Here is a 24530-nt window from a genome sequence, read left to right as displayed (position 1 = left end):
TTCGATCTTTGTTTGGAGAAGACCTAGCCTTTTAGCTGGATGAAGGCTTGCCTAGGTGGCTGGACATTTTACTGGACCAAGATTTCAGGCCTTGTTCTGATATCGTCACCCAAGCAAGTTTTCTGTGACGCCTGTGGGAATGCCCCTGAACAAGAACGGTGCAACTCAGGATTTGGGTCCACCTTCCCAGGACTGGGCCTTTTGCCAGCAGGCCAGTGTCACTGGTTAACTGCATATTACTCCACTTACCCCATCCCTGTGAAGCAGTCTTATGCAGGGTAGCATTTCTCCAAGCCTTTTACATAGATAACCACTCCTTCTCCAAAACTGGCTAGGTGTTTTTGCACTTGACACATTTAATAAGTCTGATCAGTGTGTTGGTTTCAGAACTGAGTTACTAAAACGGTTTCGATGCAGTTCTTCCATTAAAAGCTCGTATGTCTCTGTAGGGTAGATTGTATCCTGAGACACACAACACAATATCACAAATCCTGAAAAAAATCTACTACTATCTATGTGTGTTTTGGTAGTTTCAAGCATTAGGTTCTGGTCCCAGAACTAATAAACACAGGTGCAAAATATCCAAGAATGCAAGGACAAGAAAAAAGAAGACAAATCTTTAACTGTTTTTTCTTGTTTCCTTCCTTTACTGTAGGGATAGTAATACTTCTCTATGGATAGATTATGAGGATATTTGCTTTGTGTTTGCACAGAAGTATACTTTGAAGAACCTATTTGTGTATGACTTAAAAGTTCTGACTGATACTGTGTCTTGGTATGTGAATTTTATGAAACTACAAAGGTGGTGTTTTCCAAATGCTCATCTGATCCCAAGGTTGTGTCTTTGTCTTCTCGCTTCCCTGTTGAAACACCGTGGAGCAACCTTGGAGGGACTCCAGACCAGCAAGCGGACAGAGAAGCACTCTTGCACCTCAGTCACTATCCATTCGAGTGTCAACAACTTTGGATAAAAATACAGCTGCTGCCTAAAACAAGCAGGTCTTCCAAAACTTTCCAAGGTAAGTAGTGATCAAGGAGTCAGATCTGAACTGCCTCGCCATTTGAAACACATGAAGCTTTGTGAGAACTGTGGAAACTGAGGAAAGATCCCATTGTCCTTAATGAGAACCCAGTCAAGCCCTAGATCGAGTCCAGCTGGCTCACGCCAGACATTATTAGAGCTTGCTAGACATTAACGCCAACCAAACTAGATACAGCTTCTCATGAGATTTTTAACAAAATGTTAAAAGTCAGAAGAAGGTCTAATTAAAATTCATTGATTTTAACACCGTTCTGTTCTGCTGTCAAATGAACGGTTTGGGTCAAACAGGTCGTGTGGTGTAGTTGTGCTAATAGCTAGGTCATCTTTTAGATATGTAGATTGTTGTTAGCTTACTGAAAATCAAATGTCTGGTATCTCCCCCTTACGAGCATTCAAGTGGATATACAAGTACGCTGTACCTCTTCAGAGTTTTGTGAGTTGCGATCATCAGAAAAATAATCTGACATGTTTACAGCTAACTTGCTGCTTTTGGATGTCAGAGTAAAGCTATCATACTAAGAAGGATACTTAAAGTTTTTGACCGGGCAGACAGGGTAGCAGTTGGAATTTATCTCACGTTTCGGAAGTTTTCTTCATGGTCATAAGAGTTGGGCTTGTCAAAATACATGCCAGGGACCAGACAAATTACAAACTGGCTCAGAAACCTAGGAACACAGATGCAACACAAAGCCACTGCATAGGCCTCCGTAAGAAGAGTTCCCCGTCTCTGCAGGATAGCGATCAGAAATGCTGTCTAAATGACTGTAATTACTGTGTCACAAAGACATGTACCCAATCAGGCAGATCTGGATTCTCTTCATCACGGAGTACTACAGTGTAATTAGATGGAGGTGCCTGCGGCTACAGGAGTTGGAGGGAGGCTTACGAACATTTGTAACTTGAATCTCACAAACTGAGTAGGTCCCAACGAGCAGCAGCAGAATTGTTGTTAAGATTAAGCCGTGCTTCCCTGGTAGTGCATCTTTAATCAGCTGTAGTAATTTTACTCACTGAGCTTCCTTGAGGCACTGGATTTTGTTCTTTTAGCCGTACCATTCTTGCTGATGTAGGAAACTAGCGTGACCAAACTCTGTGCAAGATCTTACAGAAGAGGAATATGATATTTATTTACAGAATTTCCAAGTAAGTTGATTTTGCCCATCCACACACTCATAGATTTCATTCACTCACTCGTTCACAAGCAGCAAAATGTGCGTGTTCAAGCGGTCTGGCCTGGGTTGTTTGTGTGCAACACATAGGACCAGGGATGCTGGTTCTCAAATCCTTACTAAATCTCCTGCGTTCCTCTTGGCCGGCAATTATGAACTAGTTTTTTGCCAGATCTTTAGTAATCTTTAGGAATCAACAGCTGTTGCATAGTGGTCCTTTGGTACAGTCTGTCTTCCTGGTAGGCTACCAGAAGGAGGAATGGGATACATGATACACTGCAACCCTGTTGCCATCCTCCTGTTAGCAGAGAGCAGTCTTCCACGAATGAGTTGTCTGTGCTACAGTCTTTTCAGTGTGCAGGCCTTCCAGGCTTGGCAAAGACAACACATTCCCCATTTTTTTTGCTGGGAATGGCATATTTTGGTATCAATACAAGCCATTCTTTTAACCCTTGTTCTGCTACTTCTTCTGATGCTCGCATACACACTTTTTCATTCATACCAGTCCTAATACTTCTTTTACACGTCTCTGTGCTGGTTCCTGCAGAATGCCACTCTGGTTTCAAAGAATGTCTAAGTTCTGGTCAAGGCAACCAGCAAATGACAGAGGGCCGATACATCCTAGCAATTAAAGATAAAAAGTTAAAAATTATTAGAATTTAAAAGTTCTCCATGTTCCTCACTGAAAGTTATAGCAAAATCTCACAGTTAAAATTTATAATTTTTCCAATTATTCATTGCCTGTTATAACTCACATAGATTGGAACTGCCATCACCTCCTGACCAGCTGGCCCCTTTTTATTTCACAGGAGCACGTAGCCTTCATCCAGCAAGAGGAAAGGCGAGGTTTGGGCTACACCAATTCCCCTCCATTCATCCTCGTCTGTGCCACAACACCTAGCCCTGACCTGCAGCTGTCTGTGTGGTTTTGAGTGGATGACAGTGCTGGCTTGGCCTGAATAGAGGTAAGAAGATGCTTTGGGGGAATAAGGAAAATGGGAAAGTAGACATCCGCCTTCGTGACTATTTGTTTTGTCCTGCCAAGCTGTCCGTGGAGTGATGGGTACATCGTGTGGCCAGAAAGGAGAAATGCAGCTTCTACTCGCTGACCTTTTTCTTTGGCTGAATCCTGCCGCTCTGTCCGGCTGAGCAATTAGATGGTAAAGAACCGAAATTGCCCAGCTGCTAGCACTGGGGTTCCCTGCGCTTCAACATTGACACTAAAATAGATATCATTCTCTATTTTTCTCTATTTTTCGTTTATCCTGAGTTACGTTTTTTATTTGTCAGCTGCTTTGGAGGCCCTAAAGTCATATTTTCCAGTTCTTCTGCAAAATCAGGAAGAAAAAGAAAAGAAAAAGTTGTTCTTTTTTTAAAGGAAAGACTTAGTAATAGCATATTTATAGCTACGATAATCGAAAAGTATGAGTGAGAGAAGGTTTGTAGGCTTTTGATGAACCTTCTCATGGCTTTATAAACAAGCTAAAGAAACATGGTTGAAGTGAACCTGCTACTCAGACATTATTAGTGTAACTGTCCAGCTGGAAGACTGGATTCCCCAGGGGCCTAGTGTAGGTCCAGGACTGTAAGTATTTCATTAGTCATGCAAATGTTGGAAGAGAGAAAATCTGAAGGTCCCACCTGGAGGAGAAGGTCTGGCAACATGTAGAAAGGCAGACCTGAAATTCAAAGCTACGCTGGAAAAACAGAGAGAGGGTCTGGAAAACAGAGGCTGCAAAGAACTAGGCTGGGTGAGAACAGTTAACTGCAATTACTGCAACAACAAATACTGCTGGGAAACATTGGATTAAGGAGCAGGAAGTTGTGGCAAATCAGAAGCTCAGCAGGCACCAGTGTCCTGCAGAACGTCCTGCATTGTGAAAAAGGCAGATAACATACTAGGATGTGTCAACAGGAACACAGCCTGGACTATCATACTAGGTTTGCACTGCCGTAGCTAGGCCTGCACTGGAGTTTTGGACCAGGTTTAGGTGCCAAGCTTCAAACAGACGTGGCCTAAAGAGAGGAGAACAAGGGGAACGGTCCAAAATGTGGAAAGGCTGACCTCTGAGAAAAGAAAAGGTTGTTTCCTACCAGAAGAGAAGGTTGTCTTCCTACAGAAGAGAAGGCTGAGGGCGATGTATTGGTATATTTAGAGGTCCATAAAGGCTGCTACAAAGTCCAGAGCAAATGGTAATGCGTCTACAGAAAGGATGGTCTTCAATAACAGCAAGGAAAACCTAGGTTAAACCAGGTACTGTAATGGCAGTGTTACCTGGTGAGACTGGGACATCATTATCATTGGAGGCTCTTCAGGCAAGGTTAGACGTGCAGGGAATGACACCGGCAGAGTTGATCCTGCCTTGAGGGAGCAGATGGAGGAGATATCTCTTGCAATTCCTTTCTGCCCTAGGAGCCCTGTGATTTTTCACACACTTGTCCATCTCTCCTTGCTGGGGAGTTCAGAGAATACCAAAATGATTACAGTGCTTTATTGTAAACATCAGGAGAGCTGGCAACGTTGCCTGTGGAACAAAGCTGCCTTGCTTGATGGATTTATTTAACCTTTAGCAGATATCAGGTGCTAGGATTCTGCAGGATGTATATGCCTTTTCCTAGACTTTCTGAAAGAAATCTGAATAATATGAACTGGCAGAAAGTGTAACCTCTCATTTTGCCCAGATAGGATGTCTCCTCTGAAGGATTCCTGATGCTAATGTCAAGGTTAGTAACAAAACTCATGATCACTTCGCCAGAACTATCCAGCTGCTAACAGGGGTGATCAGGCTGACAGCTGCCCTGCAAATGCCTTCCAGGACAGGTTAGACAGAGTGAGCCTGTGCGGCGACCAGAGTCCTTGGCAATACGGCTTTGTACAGAGACAGCTCCTGCCCAGAAGTGCATGTGAGGAAGTTTGCCAGACAGATTTGCCTTAAGGAACAAGGAACGTGGTGCTGTTGGCATGTGACAAAGGTATTTTATAGATCAGCGCTGGAACAATTTTATCACAGGGGAGGAATAATGTTTAATGTAGCCAACAGAAGGAAAGAAGGCTTGCGTCAACTGCTTCCTGCCTCGATGATAACTTAATGTTGAAAGATAGGTAGGTGAACTAAAGGGCTTGCATATAATATTAACTCCTCGGCTGTTTGAGACCCAGCTTTATACATGGAATAATTTTCCAAATGCGGGCAGATCCTCCCCAGAGATGATGCCCCACTACTGGCCAAGAGGTGGCAAAGTGGTCAGGACCCGTTTTTCTTTCCACTGCAATCTTCTATTAATACTGCTAACATTGCTCTGGGAACAAATAGGTCAGGTACAAGCCCTGCATTTGCTGACATCTTGTCCTTCCCAAACATTTATGTTAGACTGAAATTTGATGCTGAAGGTGGTGCAAACACTATACAAGAGCATATGGTGTACATCCAGGCTTCAGGTTTCATCGTGGAGTATTAACTTCCTGGCTTGCAGCGTGAGAGCATTCAAGGTAGAAAGGAGCTACGAACTGAAGTGCTGGAAACTCCATGCAGTGTCCGGATAACAACACATCATCAGCTTGGGGCACAGTAAAACTCTGAATATGTACAGCTAGTGCTATTGGCAGATCCAGTTCCAGACAAAAACCTTGATATTTCCACCAAGAAAGCAGAGATTTTTGAAGAAAATGGAGTCTTGACACGACAATGTTCCTTTTACCTGACGTACTAGCCATCCCAACTTCCTATATACTAGAAGTATTCCATTTCCAAATCTGATCATAAGCAAGCACTACTTCATGTTGCAGATATGGGGATTATTGTTAAAGTGCTGTCATCCACAGATTGGATTGAATCATTCTTTTTTGCTGGAATTTTCCTGTAAGAAACTTCTTGCAGGAAAACACAGTCTAAAAGAATCCTGAGATATCAAATCAGTGGTAAAACTTCCGTATTAGTCTTTGCCAGTCCTGAGTGATCTTGGGTAGAAGTTTGGATAGATTTGACATTATGATATAGGTCAATTAAACTAGTTTCTGTCCAGCAAAACTCCTAACAAAGAGAGCCCAGTGTCAGCCAAAGAAAATCAGTATTGTTTCCCTGAAATTATTAAATAATCTCTGCTTTAGATCACCAATTTACTCCACCTTTTTTATTGACATCCTCTCAGCATGAACCTAAGGGGAGAGAGGAAAGATTTTGCAGGGCTTTGGCTGTTCTTGCTGACATCCTGGCATTCGTTTGACCAAAGGCGGAAGCGGACGCAAACCTTTCCCGTGCAGGATCACATTGCAGAGCAGTGCTGTCCAGCTCGGAGAACAATGACCGGCAGCTTGCAAGCAGTTTAAAACAGCTCAGAGCAGCCACACTTTGGTATGAATCATGACCAATCCATGCCTGCTTCAGCCTTTTGTCTTGCCTGAATTCAACACGGCAGACAACTGGCTCCCTGGAGAGTAAGCAGTAAACAATCCTTTGAAGGGCGTTTTTTCACAAGGGAAAGAGCCCTGGTCTTTTCCTGCATGAATTCCAATAAAAAGCTGACTCTTAAAGCATTCATCTGAGGCAGGGGGATGTGCGGCCTCTGGGAGGCTTGCCATAGACATTCATCAAAGAAACACCAAATATAGAAATACCGTACGGGAATAGAGACCATGTGCAGTTTGAGTTGGCTGTGAGTGCTTTACCCACGCCGTGCTGCAGCGTTAGAGCTCCACTTTTTGAAGCAGCCCTGGAAAAGATCCTCCCACTCTATTTCTCTGGTGACGGAAGGCCCGATCCTCCAGGACTGTAAATGGGGCCAGTTCCGTTGCGGTCATGAGGATAAAAGCAGTTCATAGCAGCTGGGAATCTGGACTATAAAGTAAACTGGTGGCAGGGACTGAGCACGCTGCAGGGCTGCTGAATGTGGCCAGCAGACTGAAGCACGAGCAGGGATTCGGATACTTGGGTCGCCGGGCTGCTGAGCGAACCTGAGACGTGTCTGATCCGCAGCTCCTTCACGGGCTAAAGCTGACACCAATGTCATCTGTGAAGTGCTTTGAGAGCCACAGCTGATCTCTAGGACATCTCACTGGTATTCAAGAAATAAGCACAAGAAATTGTACCGATGGAAGAGATGATGCAGATGAAAACCAGAGTCAGCCCATGGACAAAAGCTGGGGGAGGCTGGTATTTTCGACGGCGTACGGTTGAGCGTGTCGGGGGAAGGCTGTGTCATCCACGGAGCAACGCTCCTCCGGCTGAGTCTGACCCCCCAGCAGCATGATTCAGTGCGTGGCTCGAGGACTCCATCCAGTCAGCTCCTTGGCTGCTGGAAGGCCTGCTGCCCTTTCCGTAGTACGGCTGGCATCGGAGAGCCAGGCCCTGGGCACGCTCGGAGCCTGCCGCTGAACCAGAGCCTGCCGCTGTTACGTGCGGGGAGCGTCTTCAGCCGGCAGCTCATCCTGCCAGCTTCGGAGTGACCTGCCGAGCAATACGGACCCCGCTTCTCCTTTCTCTTGGTGGGATTCATTTGCTATTACACTGGCGGTCTTCATGCATGTAATTCAATTTGTATGTGTTCTTTTACCCTAGAAGCGGAAACATCCCACTGCATTAATGCCCGGAAGGGACTGAGGTTGCCTCTGTACAGACTGGCCCCAGAAAGATCAATAGAAAGGATAAAGGGAAACATCCTAACATTAAAGCAAGCTATTAAGAAGGTCTAGGGGTCATGTTATTTGAGCTATGTCTATGTACAAGACAGGATTCAGTATTTAGTGCCTGCTGATTGCAAAGGGGCTTTTCATATCTTTAACTGAATGCAGTAAGGCATTTTATTTACTGCATTAATTCGCTCCCTGTGTATTTGGCCGAAGTGTGCCTCGGAAGGGTTAATGTGAGGCCAGCTGCAGAGACCTTGGGAGGAGCGCACAGGCGTGTGGATGCCCCTTGCCTTTCTCGGGGGGAGCGTAACAGAGCGGCTGCGGCGATGAACTCCCCTGTGCTTTGCACGTTGTGCTGCTTTTACTTCCAATTACTCTGTTTTCTTATTATAAACATAATTCCTGGAGCAGAAAGCTTTCCAGGCGGTGAACATGCTCTTTTCCTTCGTAAATCATTCTGCTATTTTACAGGGGGCTGTGGGGTAGGTTACTTGTGTAACATTAGTCAAAAAAGAAAAGGCCAAATTGTAGGCACCCGCCATGTGTCCCTGGGCAGACTAGATGAAGCTCAACCTACTGCGGAGAAACTCAAGCCTCATCTCAACGGAGAAACAAATCGTTAGTTTTGGGGAGGACGGTACACAGCTATTTTCATGTGACGCTTGCAACACAGATCAAAACCTTAAAAAAAATTCACTCCTTGGTTTCTAAGCCAGGTTTCAGCACATATATATATATATATATATATATTTATGTGTGTGTGTGTGTGTTTGTACGTTCGCGCACGTGTAAGTATGTAAGTGGGGCCCAAGACTCCCCGCCAGCGACGGCTCCGCCTCCGCTGCTCGCAGGGCTCTGTCCCCGGCCCGGCGCGCAGGGGCAGCAGGCGGTACCCGAGGACACCCAGGGACACCCCTCCGCCCCGGCCCCGCGCGGCGCCCCGGGTCTGCCGCGGCCTCTCGCGGCTCCTCCGCGGGGGAGGGGGCGCAGCGGAGCGCTCCCATTGGCCGAGCCGCCGCAGCGTAGCAATGCTGCGTGTGGCGACCCGGGGCGGGCCGCGCTCCGATTGGCCGCGGCTGGGCGGGGGCGTGGCCGCGCTCTCGCGGGGCGGGGGCGGCGGGGGGGGCGCGGGGCCCGCCCGGGGCCGCCTCGGCTCGGCTCGGCTCGGCTCGGCTCGGCTCGGCTCGGCTCGGCAGGTAGGAGCCCGGTCTGCCCCGGGGCCGGGGGAGGGGGGGCTTTCCTGCCCCCCAGGTCACGGATCCGCTGGGGCCGTGCCGGCGGGGGGCGGGGAGGGGAGAGAGACTGCAAATTTTGCAAAATTCAGCCAATTTTGCAAAAATTCATCCCTTTTCGGGGACTGTTTCCCGGCGGGGGGGCGGGAGATCCGGAGTCTAAGCTGTTGCTGTGGAAGCTGTGTTGCTTCTCCGAAGTGGCAAAAGCACTTCTTCCCCGCGCGGCTCTAGCGGGGACCGCTGACTTTCTTTCTTTTTTTTTTTGGCGGAGACTCACGATCGGTTTTTCAGGCTTGCCCCCGTCTGCTTTTGTGGATGGCGGTGTCACGTCTGCGTCTCCGCGGGAATGCAGGCGTTACCTGGTGCTGCTCAGAGCCCCGGAGCAGGAGTGTGCGTTAAGCTGCAGCGGTGCCGCGGCTCCGTGGCTTGTTTTGTTGTTTCGTTAGTAACTAGTGCAACTTCATAGCTGCAAAAAGGCTTTTCCGTAGGAAAACATGCAAGAAAGGAAGCAAAAAACCCCCAACAACCCAAATCCTGCAGGTCTGAAAGATTTTTTTTTAATAAAAAGCAATCAAAAGCCCGCTGTAAAGCTGCTGCGGGCCCGTCGCGGGGACGGAAACACGGGTGCCGGCCGCGGTGCCTTGGCCGAAGCCCGGAGCAAAGCGGTTCCGTGGGAGGCGGGACGTGTCCTGCTGGGGCAGGGCGCTGGTTTCCACCAGGGTTTTGTTCAGTTCCTTGGCTGGCAGTTTCCTTTTCACAAGAAAAGACCGTTCAGGGATGGCTTTCTCGAGAGATCGCCTTGCTCCCTTTGCACCAGCTCCTGTTGCAGCGAATGAAACTTTTGTTGTTCTCGTTCATCTTTTTATCTAAAAAAAGGCCAAGGTTACAGTTTCTGTGCAGCTCCATGGCCGGCGAGGCACCCGAGGACTCCGGCGTGGACGCGGGTTCTGGCGGATTCCCGGTATTTCTAACACCGATGGAAGTCCGCAGTGCGCCTGCAGCCGCGGTGGCGCGTCCGTCTCGGGGGCCGTGTCCAGGTTGCCGTCGTTAGTCCTGCCCAAGGGCTGCCGCTTGCTTCTTCCCGTCCTGCGGTTTAATCCAAATGTGTCACTGGCCAGGGGGAGAGCTGGACTTCTGAATTTGCATTATTTATACTGGAAAATGGTGAGAAACCTTATTTTCTAGATGCTGTTTGGAATTGCACTTAGCTGCTTTAATAGAAGGAAGAGGAATAGCATTGGAAAATTTACGGAAACTGCCTTTTCAGCCTCTTCTTAAATACGATTTGTTGTCTGATCGTCCTGAGCAGGTGGTGTGTGTGACCTCCCCACGCAGTTTGCGTCCGGTGGTGGTTGGATGTCCAGCTCCCCTTGAAGCTGACAGAAGCTGAGTTAGAGACTCTTGAAAATGTACCAAAAACCTACGTTGTCCCTTTCCCTTGAATGCCCTTGTAACTTCTGGAATAAGTCGACGATACTTTTGCTTGCATTTATTCATAGGTTTCCTGGTTTCTTGTTAACTTCTGTTTTAGCTTCTCAAGTTTGAATGAACCTGTCCTCCTGAGTCAGACAGTCGGTACAGAAATAAAAAGCAGTAAGACGCATCTGTGTCGCAGGGACTGGCTCTTGGAAAGTGGGAGCATCCGCACTGGCTCTGTTGTAAAGGCTGACAGTAATGTGGAAATACATGGGGCTTCAGGCCGTGTTCATAAGGTCAACACAAGTTTTAAAAGCACAGAGTAGTGCCTTCGCGCTTCTGCATACAGAAATAACACAAATAACAGGAGAGTTGTGACCTATAGTTTTTTAATGTTGCTTAACACATGATTTTCAAATTTAAGGTCAAGTTTATGTGTATATTTGTACCTGTTTTGATTGAGCTGACTGACACATGACTCTAGCCACTAAATCTGATGGAAATAGCAATGTTCAGCATCACTTTGACTTTAGTGCAGAATCTTCTTGAAAATAAAGAAGTACCAAGGCTGATCATTAATCAGTGCACATTAAATTTAAAAGTTGGTCTGCTGTGGTGCCTTGTTAAGCTTTTTCTTTCTTTTTTAATCATAGACTACCCAACACCAAAATTGATTGTAAGGGTGTTTATGTCTTAAGCTGTGGGTTTCCAGAGCCCTTCCCTCTGTTAAGTTTTGTACTGACTGGCTCAGTTCTGAATTTACTCTAACCGTGGCTTCCTGCTCACAGGCCGATTGGACGGGTATAAATGTAACTTCAAGCACGTGGCAGGGTTTGATTGAAAGGATCGTGTGTTTATGTGAACGGCGTGATGTACTGTAAATACATATTAATGATGAGAGAGGATGCATAGAAGATGAAGCGGGATTTTTTTTAGGATATGAAGTCAGAGGCTGAGCTTACGTCTCAAGTCATATGCAGCGAAGCTGCCTCCTGGCTGGGTTGCTCTTTCTGTGGTCGCCTCTATCCTTGGGAAGAGCTTTGCTCTTCTTCGAGGCCTTTCTTTTGCTTTGGGACTGCTTAGCGGAGCTCTCGCTTTATGAGCAGAACAGTCGATTGTTATATGCTGGTAAACACACATTTAGATCAATGCTCTCTAGAACCGAATGCTCCTTAGCGTTAAGAAAGATCTTAACATATCGAAGGAAGCTAAAAAGGCGCAGTAAAGCAAAGCAGAGTGGCTTAAGGGCTTTGGGGATGTGGAAGGACAATAATGAAATATTGCTGGATGAATTATGATTGGGAACGTAATAGGCTCGTACTTGCTTCTGTAAGACCTAACCGTGAACGTCTGCATGCTGTTTAATGCCAGCACGTGAATATGTGAAACATGCGGACAAAGGAGAGAGCAGAGATGATTAGATGTCCATTCGCATCCTGGTAGCTATTGATATTCTCTGTTGAAACACAGGCTTTCTGGCATCCAGGAAAGCATCGAAACTGATGAATGCGAAGCAGGGGAGATGGGTGGCAGACTGCTGCGTTCTGAAGTAGGTACTGGAGTTTCACGTCTGGTGCCTTAAGATTTGTGACCCTGGCTGGTTTTTGCACGCTGGGCCGTTTTGATTGGAACGGAAGGAATCCAGCAAGCGAGTGTCCTTCCTCCTTGCTACAAAGGTTTTGGCTTCCAGAGCAGGTAAACAAATATATCTCTGAGGATTTTCTGGGCATTTAATCACCTGTAAGTTGGATTTAACCTTTTGGCATTTGATTTACTAATACTTGTTTGCCTGTCTGTTTAGACAAAACATAGAAATTAGTTCTACGAGCAGCGTGAGTGAATGGAAATCAGTTAAGATTAATAGAATAATCAATAGATTGAGGATTAGTAGATGAAGATTAAAGAATAATAGAGTTTTTCCTCTTGTGATTTAGAAGAGTATGTAGTTAAAACCTGAATGATAAATACTTGAAGGAACTGCACACATGCTGTGCTAGCTCTGTAAAAAATACATGAATTCTTGGAGTGTTTTGGGGTACTGTTTCTGTTAGCATCAGAAATCTGTTTTCTGCTAAACAAGATATATAACTTTTCATACTATTTTTTTTATAATGTATAATTTGGCAAGGGTAGGTTTATTAATTATTTTTCTTGCAGCTACCACACCTTTTTGTTTGGATATACAACTTTTTTTTTAAAAAAAGAGTGTAATACTACTGATTTTAGGACATGCATAGAGTTGCACTTGAGAGCGATGAGCAGGGTTGGGCAAGGCACAGCTGGAGGTGGCTCCGCCGCTACCCAAGTGGCCCTGTGGATCCCCCTTGCCTCTTTTCCTACGTGAAGCCTGGCAGGGGACACGAGCTCTCTTGGTCGTCGGCATTTGAGCTGTGCTGCCGCTGTTGCTTTTTGTTACTGGCTTTTGTTGCTGTCCCTCCGTTGAGGGCTGGACTGTGATTTTTCCCCGTGTTGCTGGGGTGCGTGCAGACGTGGTGCGTCCGCTGCGGCTCTTGGAGGAGGTGGGCAGGCAGGTCCTGCGCTGGGCCAGGAGGTGCGTGGGAGCACATGCCCTCCTCCTCTTTTTTCTCCCCTTTCTTTCGGTTGAATTTGCTATTGATGTCCTCCGTGGCCGGCCTCTCTCCTCCCTGCTGCCAGTGCAGCTCTAGCTGGTACCAGCCAAAACGCCCTACTAGTATTTCCCTAATGCTGTGGCCGTGCTCAGGGCCGATGCTGCGGGGAGAAGCTTTGGTGTTCACGAAGCTCTGAGGAGCCGGAGCAGCTGTGCCAGATGTGTGCCTGCAGCTGGGGACCGCGCAGAGTCGGCACGTGGGAATTTCTGGCAGTGCCCATTGGGATGCTCAGCTGCCTCTGCAGAAAGCCCGCGAGACGTCATTTGTGCCTCGGCGATGCTGTTAGGGTATCTTTAACTCCTGCCAGCTTGGCGAAAACAAGCAGAGGTGCTCGGCTCTGGCAGGTGTTGCAGAACGAGAGTCCCTCTGTGCCGAATTCAAACGCTTCGCTTTGGCTGATTCGAGCTAGCCGGTGTTTCTCTGAAAGCAACAGGAACGTGGTGTTGCTGGCGGAGAGCATCCCGCATCCTGACCTCGTGCTCGTTACCGTTGCGCTCGGTTTCCCTGGCGGGAGCAATACTTGCTTCCCACAGCCATGGTCTTCTTGGACCTGCTCAGATCCAGCTAAATTAATCAGTAAGTGTTTAAAACCTGCCATGGGCTGGTTAACTTCAGTTGACTCTGTGGCCTGCAAGCCTTTCTCGTGGGTTTCTACCCGCAGGGGATTAGCAAGCTCTGCCGCTGCCCCTTTGGGGACCTGCTTAGGAGGGCTGGCAAGGTGGGTGATTCACGTGGTATCGTTCTAGTGGCTAAATAAGTATTAACGTGCCTGAGCCGACGCGTGCCCTTCCTCCCGTCCGCGGGTGTGTCCGCATGGGCAGGAAGCGGGTGCAGAGGGGGTCCGCGCTCTGCCCCGTCGCTTAGGCTGTGTTTGACGTTTTCGCTCAGCGCTGCGGCTGGCTGGAGCTTACGGGTGAGCCGAGGCCCTGCAGTTTGTGACGGCCCTCGCAAAGAGGTCCTGACTCGGGTTTGACGCTGCCCAGGATCTCGCCTCACCCAGAGGGCTCCTGCTCTGCTCACGGAGTGCCGGAGGGGTGAATTTGAGCCTTGGAGATTTCCTGAAACGTAGCCAAATCTCACGGCTGCTTCTGCGTCGCGATCTTTCAGCAGGAAGGTATAAAAACAGCAGCAGGTCCAGGCACCAGCGGTGGGACGGGCGCTAGCTCGTTTTCAGCATGGCTTTTACACTCTTTGGGTTTCCTTGGTTTTTGTTTGGATTTCTTTTCTTTTTTTAATAGTTTTTGCTGCGTGCTATTAAAAACTCAACCCGTTTTGTCCCAGCCGCATTTCGTACCGTCGCAGTTCCTCGCCGGAGTTGCAGCTGGACGGCGGGAGCGGGAGGCGGCGCAGGCCCGTGCCCGAGCGCCCGGCCGCGGCCCGGCTCCCCAGCTCCCTTCCCGGGTGGCCGGCGCTGGGGGGTGTTTGGGAACCGCGTAACCGGGCCCGGAGGCGGCCGCGCAGGGAAGCGGGGGCGGCTTTGTGCGGAGGGAGGAGACCAAACGAGGCAAGAGGTGAGCGCCGGGGAGGGAGGATGCGGCCCGGCCCGGCCGGGGCCTGGCGGCACCGGAGCCGCTCGCCGGGGCTCTGCCCGCGCGCTGGCAGCACCTGCTACAGCAAACCAGGAACCGAACCCAACGCCTGCCCGGGGCGTGCGGCAGGGTCCCGGGTGCCCGCCGCCGGCGGGGATGGCCCGAGACCGCGACGAATCGCCTAAGATCGTTCGGCCGTGCGTGTTCGTTTCCCTGCCAGGGCGGGCAGGAGGCTCCCTGCTTCCACGCCGAGCAGTCGCTCGCCGACGGAAACGAGGAACCCGCCGCTTCGCGTCCCTTTTGTCAGCCCTGTCCGAGCTCCGGCGTCCGGCCGGGCGCGTGCTAGCTCCCGTGGGAAGCGGAGGCCGAGACCAAAGAGAAGAGGGCCCGGCAGCTGTGCAGGGTCCCGAAACAGAAACGCCGGTCTGTAGCGAGAGGGAGGTGCCAGCACGTTGGGGATGGAGCCTCTGCGCCGGGTGCGTGGGCCCTTCCTCGAGAAGGAGAGAACCGGCGTACTTCACACCAGCCTTGCATTTCAGTCAGGGGTTTAAACATGGGCTTTAGGTGCCGCGGTTCATGTCGGCATCCAGAATGTTTTGGTTGGGAGGCTGAGTTTATCATCGGTGCTCTTTACAGAAAAAAAAAAAGGAAAAAAAAGCTATTTTCAGCTTTTTCATGGTTGTTTTTCATTCACTGCATATCAAGGTGAGAAGAAAGCAACCAGTATTTCAGGCTTCTGGTTTTACAGAAATCCTGAAGGAGCTCTCATAAATTATCAGAATTGGCGTGAAAGGATCATGTTATTTTTGAGATTTCTTTTTTTTTTTTTCTTCTGGGGTGTCTGTGCAATTAGGGATCTTCCTTAGCGAAGGCTGAGCAATTGGGGCATGTATACCTGTAGGGCTCAGGCTTCAAGAAAAATACTGAATATTGAAAGTTTTTGCAGTGGAGGTTAATGGGCCTGACCATGCAGCCTGCTCCACAACATGCTGTCGGTTGAGCAAGCAGTGCCATTAATTGCATTTCGTAAACAGCTGTGCATTGAGCTAGACGTTGTACAGCTGAGCCCAAAGACTTCTGTTTTATAGCCTCCTCCCTCCTTTTTTTTGTTTTTTTCGTATCCCTCTCACTTCTGTGAGGCTTCTATTTTCCAGGTTGTGCCCTTGTCTCTTAAAAAAAGCCATCTCGGATGTGCTGCAGGGTTCAGCCACCTTGATGTGCACGTTACTTCTTAGTTAACGATGTCTCATTTGGGCCTGGTAACCTAACCTGTCCGCTTGCTCGTCAGGCTGGCTGTTACCTTGGGAGACAATTGTGCCCTACCAGCAAGGTACGAAACACAGGTTTGTTCTTGGAGTAGTAAAAGCTTTAACTGTATCTTCCTTGTATCTTATGTTGTGGAAATGGGCAAATGCTGGTAAGACCTGAAGGCCAGTTTGTTCTTTCCTGTGCTGCACTTGACCCACAAAGATGTGATCTTACGATATTTGTGTTTGACCCCAAATGTATTTAAGTTCCTAGCCTTTAAACGTATCCAGTTTCTTATTTGGTGTGGAAATGAGGGGACGCCGAGAAGGAGAAGGAGAGTTGCTACTTGTGTTCTGTATTTCAGAGCGCCCAAGGCTCGGCATCGTCTTTCGAAGAAAGTGCTGCATTAATGGCCTTGGACGTAGAAAAATCACTTTCCGAAGCCTCGCTGAGCGGGAAGACCAGGCACTATGGTAGGTGGAACTACACAGACGCAGAGATGGACTATCCTGAGCTATCTGACAGCGTGCACTGGCGCTTAGACACGGAGGAAGTCAGATCCTCCCCAAAGGGATCTGCGCGCCTGGCGATGAGCGGACCTGGTCGCTTGGTCGCTGGTGTTACCCAGAGGGATTCGAGCTACTGCAGGGAAGTGCCTTTAGCATCTGCATCCAGACTGTCCAGAGTGAAAGCAAACTACGTGGAGAAACCACCGTTCCTTTCCAGCCTGACTCCTGGTAGCGATCTGTCCCGTCACGTGAGCCGCCGTTTCTTCTCCTCAGAAGAGCAGCAGGTGAGAGGATTTGACTTACTGGTGTTGCTGTTTCACCAAGAGGTCCCAAATGAGATGGGGGTCTGTTTGCCTAGGCTCCAACCTAGCAAGGGAAAGAGCATTTGTCCCAAGGAGCTTTGTCCTGAGGAGGCAGAGGCCTGGGGACAGAGGGACATGTCTGACATTAAACAAAATGGTTCTCTAGTAGAGAAATAAAATACGAATCTCTCCAATCTGTTGTCCTGCCAGCTCCTGTATGCTTGAAAACTTGGTGAGATAAACAAGAAACGCCCTGGCCCAGAGCAGGAGGGAGAAGCAATGAAAATGTAGGTGCTTAAAAATACAAGCTGCTTAACTTTGGGCCCTACAGTGGGAAAAACGTCAGCCGGAGAGAGAAGTGTGACTTAGAGGGAGTTGGTGGTGAACACCCTCCTCTGCCCAGTAAGCTACTGGGAGCTTTTCCTCTCCTCCCTCGGGCCAGTGCACGCCCACCCCAGCCCCAGTCTGAACCTGACTCCCCATTTCCCCAGCCCGCTGCCACGCCGTGCAGCCTACTTCAGCTCCTGCAAGCCTCCAAGGGAAATCGTAAGGTGGAGGCTTTAACCTTATGGCCTTGGAGGGGCCGGGCTGGAATATTGCCTCGGTTCCCATTGCTGCTGCGGAGCTGGAAAGTTGCCCAAAAGGCAGCTCCTGCCGTAGAAAGGAAAAGCAGCTTCCGCCGGGTGTCTGCTGCGGAGGACTTCTCTCCTTGTCCCCCGCAGCCGCGATCCAGTGGGCTGCTGAGCATTTTGCAGAGCCTGCTGTTCTGTTTCTGCCCTTTTTTGTTTGGAGGGACACGGGCTGAGCAGGATACGCGTAATGGCAGTGGCAGTGGGTCGTCTTCTGCTTCTGTTGACTCTTTCAGGATAGGCACCCTAAACTGTGCTTCGGAGGCTGGAAGAAATAAACAGGCTGGGATGACATGCTGCCCTCAGCGCGCGTGTCGTAACAGCGGCTCTTGCTGCCAAGTGACTCATGCAGCCTTCCAAGTAGTCGAGATGCCTTTCCTTAAAAACAAACCCAGTCCAGGCCTGGAGAAATTGCATGCAATTTCACAGCAGGAGCAGAGTTCGCATTCGAGCCGCTCCTTACAGCAGATCCAGGGTTGGGCTTTTATCTCTGTAGCCCGGTGCTGCTGACTGCATAAAGCGGCCTTTTGTCTGGGTGCAAAACGCAAGTAGTAGTCGGCGTTCTGGAGTGTCAGAAATGTGTCTCCCAGTTCTTTTTACTGGGATTTTCTTGCAGGGTAGTATGCTTGTACCATTGCTGAGCTTGTAAAAGGAGCAAGGTTGCAACTAGTGAATTGAAGTGCTTCCTTTTTTGTGTCTTCCTCTCTCCCTTTCCACCCCCTTTCCCATGCCCTTGGGCATTTGAGCAGATACAAAGGGGTTGCTCAGAGCCGGCATCCAGCACTCCCAACCTGCAGAGCTCTGCAGAAGAAACCAGCATCTCCAACTTCTGTCGTGATATCGGTAGCAAGCAGTGGAGCCACAGGTCCCCCTCCCCTTCTTCCTCCACCCTGGGGTCCTTACCTAATAAAACCACCCTCAGCCCTGAGAACACCCTCCGGAGCCATTCCAGATCAAGCTTTTCCACTCTGTCTTTAGAAGAAAACGGCACCTGCGAGCAGCGGGAGATGAAGCGACCCCAGAGCTTAGCAGCCGGTGCAGACGTGCCTCCTCCTGCAGCCATCGCCCCTTGGGACCTGCGCCATCAGTCCGGCCCGACAGAAGACAGGCTGCCACGTGCACGCGAGCCGTTAAGGCCGCTCCTTGATGGCTGTGTTACCATGGAGCGGGTGAGAAAGATGTCGTCCTTCCAGGCTGATTACTGGGCCTGTGCGATACCTGATTCGTTACCCCCGTCTCCAGACCGCCAGTCTCCTCACTGGAACCCTAATAAAGAATACGAAGACTTGCTTGATTACGCGTATCCGTTAAAGCCAAGATACAAGCTTGGAAAGACGCCAGAACCTTTTCTCCATGACTCAGGAATAGATGTGGACAGCTTTTCTGTTTCTCCCGAGGGCACTTTGACGTCCGCCAGCACGCGTGACCGAGGTAGGCAGGCTCAGGGAAGCAGAGAAAATCCACATAAGGAGTTTGTGGTCTCTGCAGAAAGATTCTCTACCCCAGTGTCTAGAAAACCAAGCCATTTAGGATCTGTGTCTTACTATGAACCCTCACCTATTGCAAAAGCAGGTGCTTCTAGAGGTTTCACTAAAGATTTAACGCTGGATTCAGCTGGGCCAATTTCACTTGATCACCCTGACGTGGCTGGGAGAAGCTGGTGTGCCAGAGAGACCCCCTTTTCAAATTACAGTGGAAAGGAAGAAAGTGCTCATCGGTTTTTACCTACGACACAGATGCTCCCCCTAAGAAAAGAGTGGGAAGGCGATGAAGAATTCCTGTCGCTGCCTCCACGACTCAGGGAGTTGGAAAGCCTGGCTCAGTACCTGTCTGATCTTTCCTTAACTATAAGGACACCTGGGCAAGACCGCCAAAGTCTTCCATGTCACGGTGACAGCAAGGAGCCCCTTTCATCCAAATCGGCAGCTTTCAGAGAAGCAGGCAGCGAGGGAAGTGAAGATTGCGGTGGGCTGTGTCCGTCGTACAGCTCTCGAAAGCCCAGCAGGGAAACCGCTCAACTGTGTAGCCAGCAGTACAGCGATCCTCTGCGGAGACTCGATCCACCTGCCAGTATCGGGGCCGCGTTGGATGGGAGCTACCTGAAGGAGCTGCAGGTCAGAGGGTCTCCTGAAGCCAAGGGCCAGCACAGCGAGTCCCTTGCACAGTGCATTAAGGTAGGCTGAGGCCAGAAATTGAAGTTCGTTATGGGAAGATCTCACGTAAAATGTGCCTTATTTGTCTCTCGTTTCTTCCCACTGCCTTGTGCGTGATGTTTGTTTCCTCGCAGCTGGTGGTAATTTATACAGGGTGGCTCACCAGAGCAGATAATTTCTTTTGATGGAGCAAGAACCTCTGGCAGTAAAGGGTTTTGCGGTCCCAGCACCTTCTGGTGTCTGGGGTATCCCTGTTAATGGTCTGCATCCACCTAAGGGTAGCTGGGAGCGCTTCAGAATGGGGCTCAGGCATGCTGAAATGCAGAGGCGCGCATCTGCCTTGGATTTTTTCCCACAACGCTTTGTACCCGCAGGAGCGGTAGTATAAACAAATTCTTCGCATTTTAATGCCTTGCTTTCCAGACGTGTTTCTCCCAGGGCTTGGTTTCACGGAGGTGGACTTGGCAGAAATGCAGCTATTTGCCTTCCCAAACCAAAAATTGCCAAAATTGCCTTCTGCTTTTAAGCATATGGGCTGGATAGGATTTTTTTTTTTAATCTTCTCCCCTCCACCCCCCCTTTTTTCCTCCTTTTTTTTTTTTTTTTTTTTTTTGTCCAAGTGCAGAGCTGGTGGCACTTTCCTGAACTTTAATGAAAGTGGCAAGGCTGGAATTTGACTTCAGTGGGAGCAGAGGCCCCTTGGTTTTACCCAGCATCTTACAAAAAAAATAATCCTTTACTGAGACACTTTCAAAAGACGTGAAAGCACTGAACTGAACAAGACAACCCTCCGGGAAAAGGAATTGCTAATTAACTCAGTAACTCTGTTCTTTTGTGAGGAGCAAGGCCTCTCTTCTGCAGGGAGATGGTGGAGAGAAACCCCCCTTCCTCCAGGGTGATGCCCTTGACTTCTGAAACCTTTTCGTAGCATTTGTTGGTGACCTTCCACAGTCGTGTGCACACCCTGAGTTGGGGTACAGTGCTTAAATTTGAATTTGCTTGACTACTTTGTTTTCCACTGACCCTCAGTTTTCTGAGTTTAGGGATGTTTTTGCTTGCAAAGTCACCCAGTGTGTTGCCCCCCCACCCCAAAACCCGCCCCGCCAAGCTTGCAGGGTTAGTGTGTTTGGTTTGGGTGTGCCGGCCTCCATGGCTGGTCGCTCATCGGCGGCAGTGGGGCGAGGAGCGCGGCGGGGGTCCCGCTGGCCCCCAAGGAGAGCAGGGCTGCAGCGGCAGGCGCTTTCCGAAGCACTGCTCGCGCGTGCGTTGATGTTGCTGCGCTTCCTTTGTTACAGCAATAGGTAAGTGATGCCTTTTATTTTGATTCCTTAAGTAGATGTTTTGCTGTCAGCTAGAAGAGCTAATTCGTTGGCTGTACACAGTGGCAGACATCACGGACCAGTGGATGCCGCCCGCGCCAGGCGTTTGGAGCGTGACGGCGTCCGTGCACCGTTACCTGGTAGGTGCAGCAGCTGCCCGGTTCCTCCTCGGTGCTGAGGGCAGAACTGCTTTTTCCTGGCCTTGATCTGCTCAGCGCAGCCGCCCGAGGCGCAGGCAATGCGAGACGCTGCGTGCAGCAGGTTTCTTGCAAGCCAATTAGCCACTGTGGGCCTGGGAAACGAACTTGATTGCAACGGGAATCTGCTCACTCTGGGTGATACTTGCCAGCTGCTTCCCAGAGGCGGTTGTGCGGATGAGACGATGTTTGCAAAATGTTTTGAACGAATCGGGCACCTTAAACTAGAATGTCCTGTGTCAAATCAAGGTCCCCGGGGTCCAGTGTCCCGTCTGCCACCAGCACCAGGTGCTGGGAGGTGCCTCGCGGGTTTGACAGCCAGCTGCGCTCAGCACAGGCCCCGCAACCTGCCGGGGGGGGGGGGGGTTGGGGGGGGTCTTTTCTGGGTATGTGCTGCCCAAAGCGCTTCTAAACGACGCTACTGCTTTGCCTTCCTAGGAGTTGAAGAAAGACGTGGCTGATCACCGAGGCCTGACGGAGCGTGTGTTGCGCAGGGGTGAAGCTCTGCTGAAGTGCATGGCATCAAATTCGCCAGGTGACCAGGAGTGTTTCTTAGCTGTGATGAGGGGAACGCGTGTTTCTGTGTGCGGGACCCACGGGGCTGGCGAGGGACACAGCCGGTGACGCTGGTTGTGGCATCTGGCCTCTGAAGCTTTGGGGCTGGTCTGTGCCCCCGTGTGCGGGGATGAAGGGGGAGCAGAGTTTGCCATTCAGCAGCTGTGTCAGAATGAAGAGGAATTTTAAGGAGAAGACAGAAGCTGCCCAGACGAACACCAAACAGGGCTATTTATCGGGCGGCAATCTAATGAGGTTTCCTCAGCTGCTGTCTGGGAATTTTCCCTGGAGGGAAGATGACTTGATGGTTTGACTCCAGAGAAGCTATTGGCGGCTGCCGCGGGCCTTAACCTTGCCCCGCTTTCCTCGCAGCAGGCCGGCAGTCACGCGCGCTGGCCAGGTGTGTGGCGGATCAGCGTGTCTGTGCCGCTTGCTGGCACCTGCGTAGAAGCGCGGCTGCTCCGAAGTCACTGTGCCCACGTCTTCATCCCCGCAGTTCCTTAGCGGGAGCCGCACAGGGCGTTACACCCGCAGGGACGCTCTGGCTGACCTGCTGCGTCGGCAGCGTGGCTTGGTCTTTCGTCTGCATCTCAGCTAAGGGCACAGGCCGTTTCCTATTTAGGGGGCGGCTGCTGCTCTTCCCTGTGCTTTTTCACCACACGCAGAGCTGGTGGAAAGCAGAGATGGGGAGCGGCCTGTCCTGACGCGCTGTTGGCGATGGCAGTGAACCTGCCTTTTTTACTGCCATTTGACTGATTTTTATCTTAACCACAGCCTGGCCAGCTCCTGCTGGGCTCTGGAAAGGCTGTACATCTTGAGCTAGGGAGGAGGCAGTTCTTTCCTGCGGCTCAGGGGCGGGTGATTTTTACACCTCGTTTGCACTCTGGGAACCCCAGGCCTGGTGTCTGCAGCGGCATGGTGACACGGGAGCTGTGACCAGGCAGGCTGGGGCAGCTGCCCCGGTGAGTTGGCATGTTCTGCCGCTGTGCCTGGGAGTGTAGTGCTGAAGGAAGGGCCACACAGTCTGCTCAAGGGTTCTCTTTTGGGATGATCTGCTGGACCCGCAAGGCCCCTTGCACACGAGAACCGAAACGGCAGGGGAAGCGGGGTGCCCCTGCGAGGCCCCCGTGGGAGGGGGCATGAGCGCGTGTGAGCAACTGGCTGTGGCCAACGCAACCTATTTACCTTTTTACAGTCAGCAAAGGTGTGTTTAGTTGTGGTCTAGTTTTGCATTACAGATGAATACACAGCCCCAAAGGAAGTTTCCGCCTTCTGTAGTTTTCTTGGAGCACAACTTTAGGAGTTCCTTTTTCTAGATTTTATTTTTCAGTCTCAACTTGGCACCTCCTAGATTGCCCCCCCCCCCCCATTGCATCACCATTTGGAAGGGACTGAGATCAGCTGATGACTTTCTAGAAGTCGATTTGCTTCAAAAAAAAATCTGTCTTGGGCAAGTAGAACTTCTGTATTGCTCTTACAGACTGGATTATCATGTTGTACTGCCTCAATCCATGCTTTTTGTTTGTTTTTCCAGCTTTAAAAGACACACTGGATCTGATTGCAAAACAATCAGAAGAGCTGGAAAACCACGTGGCCCATTTGTACAAGTCAGTTCTAGCTGCTATGGAGCCTGTGCAGGGCGAGGATGTGATAAAGGATGGCAGCGTGCAGCAAACAGCTGCTCAGGCAAAAGCAGCTCAATGGGTAAGCAAGGGAGCCGTTCTTTGCCTCGGTGGAAGAGAGGGAGGTGGAGGAAAATAAGCACTTAGATTAGCGCACGCTGTAAATCAGTATTTATTTTAATGTGATGTTTGAAAAGGCTACAGGGAGAGGAGACCAAAGGCGATCTCACAGTGGAGGCCTGTAGTTTTTTAGGGGAACAAACTATAGCTATGTGAGATAGGTGGCCGGGGGAGGGGGGGGGGATAAAAAAAATAAAAATAAAAAAGGCAGTGTGAGTTACTGAACCAGTTGCTGAAACTGGGGGACCAGGACAGGAGCAATGCCAGGATCTCCAAAGGGGCCCACTGAAAAGGCAAACAAGCAGGTGAATGCTAAATACAGGGCGCCAGCGCTCACCTCGGAGGCGGTCAGCAGCCCAAGCGCAGACGTCCACTTTACAGAAATCATTTGGGCAGCGGAGGGAGAGGCTGGGATGGTTTTTCAGAGAAAAGAGTCTACTTGCATGTAATGATGGACAAGTGAAGTCAGGTGTAAAATATGGGCTAGAAACTTGTTTACTGATGTCTTGACTAGCTTGCTTCAAACTGGCAGTTTCTCCTTGGCCTATTGCACAGAACACCTTTAAATTTTGAGTTACACACAGGCAAAGTTTTTTCTGAAGATTTAGATGGGAGTAACAATGAATTATGTACTTTTTTTAATTGGTAGAGGTACATAGCTCTATTTTATACTCTAGCAAGCGCATGTGGTGATTTAAATACGGCCTTTTCTTTTTTTTTTCTTTTAAAAAAGGATTGCAGCCACCTCATCGTAACAAACTTTTCATTTTTTTCAGGCAATGCCTCTAGCAGACATGGGATTTGTTAGCCAGTCTCTGGATGGGTGAGATGAATTCCAGCAAGGAACAAAACACTACTTTCAACTCTCATAGAGATGCCAAAATACATATAATCACTGTGTATGGAATTAGCCCCTCCCCGCCCCGGCCGGGCTGATTTCTGTTTTTTACCATTGCTTGAGAAAGGCAAGCTGTACAGAAGTTATTTGTTTAATGGTGCTGACTAAGTTGGGGAGCTCTGTGAGTAAGAAATATACAGCTGGCCTTTTTTTTTTTTTGTCTTTAATGTAGCTTTCCTTTTTATAGAAGTAGCTTGTTCCATGTATTAGCAAAATGTCAGGAACAATGTTTAACTGAGTAATCCATAGTTTGCAGTGCAACTGTCTTAAGTAAAGCTGTGTCATTTTAATAGGTGTTCTCTTTTGTTTATTCTCTAAAATTAGGTGCTAGCAG

General features: G+C 49.5%; 1 protein-coding gene across 8 annotated transcripts; it reads left to right on the top strand.

The window, feature by feature from the left end:
• The first annotated feature begins 131 nt into the window (after window positions 1-131).
• CEP68 (centrosomal protein 68) lies at window positions 132-24486 on the top strand. Of its 8 annotated transcripts, XM_064510166.1 has the most exons (9): window positions 132-1019; window positions 3021-3176; window positions 11956-12034; window positions 16257-16685; window positions 18082-19506; window positions 20822-20944; window positions 21440-21536; window positions 23091-23260; window positions 24075-24486. In XM_064510166.1, exons 3-9 carry the CDS (start codon window positions 12008-12010, stop codon window positions 24123-24125), a joined length of 2322 nt encoding a protein of 773 aa, XP_064366236.1. In that variant the 5' UTR covers window positions 132-1019; window positions 3021-3176; window positions 11956-12007; the 3' UTR covers window positions 24126-24486. The 8 variants fall into 8 exon arrangements, with proteins under 8 accessions (XP_064366236.1, XP_025966266.2, XP_064366240.1 ...); XM_026110481.2 differs by lacking the exon at window positions 11956-12034; XM_064510167.1 differs by lacking the exons at window positions 132-1019; window positions 3021-3176 and adding an exon at window positions 8984-9033.
• The last annotated feature ends 44 nt before the right edge of the window (window positions 24487-24530 follow it).

This window comes from Dromaius novaehollandiae, chromosome 3 (genome assembly GCF_036370855.1).
Source record: "Dromaius novaehollandiae isolate bDroNov1 chromosome 3, bDroNov1.hap1, whole genome shotgun sequence".
Lineage (NCBI taxonomy): Eukaryota > Metazoa > Chordata > Aves > Casuariiformes > Dromaiidae > Dromaius > Dromaius novaehollandiae.
The sequence above is the reverse complement of the archived record's forward strand: the minus strand, read 5'-3'. Positions and strand labels throughout refer to the sequence as shown.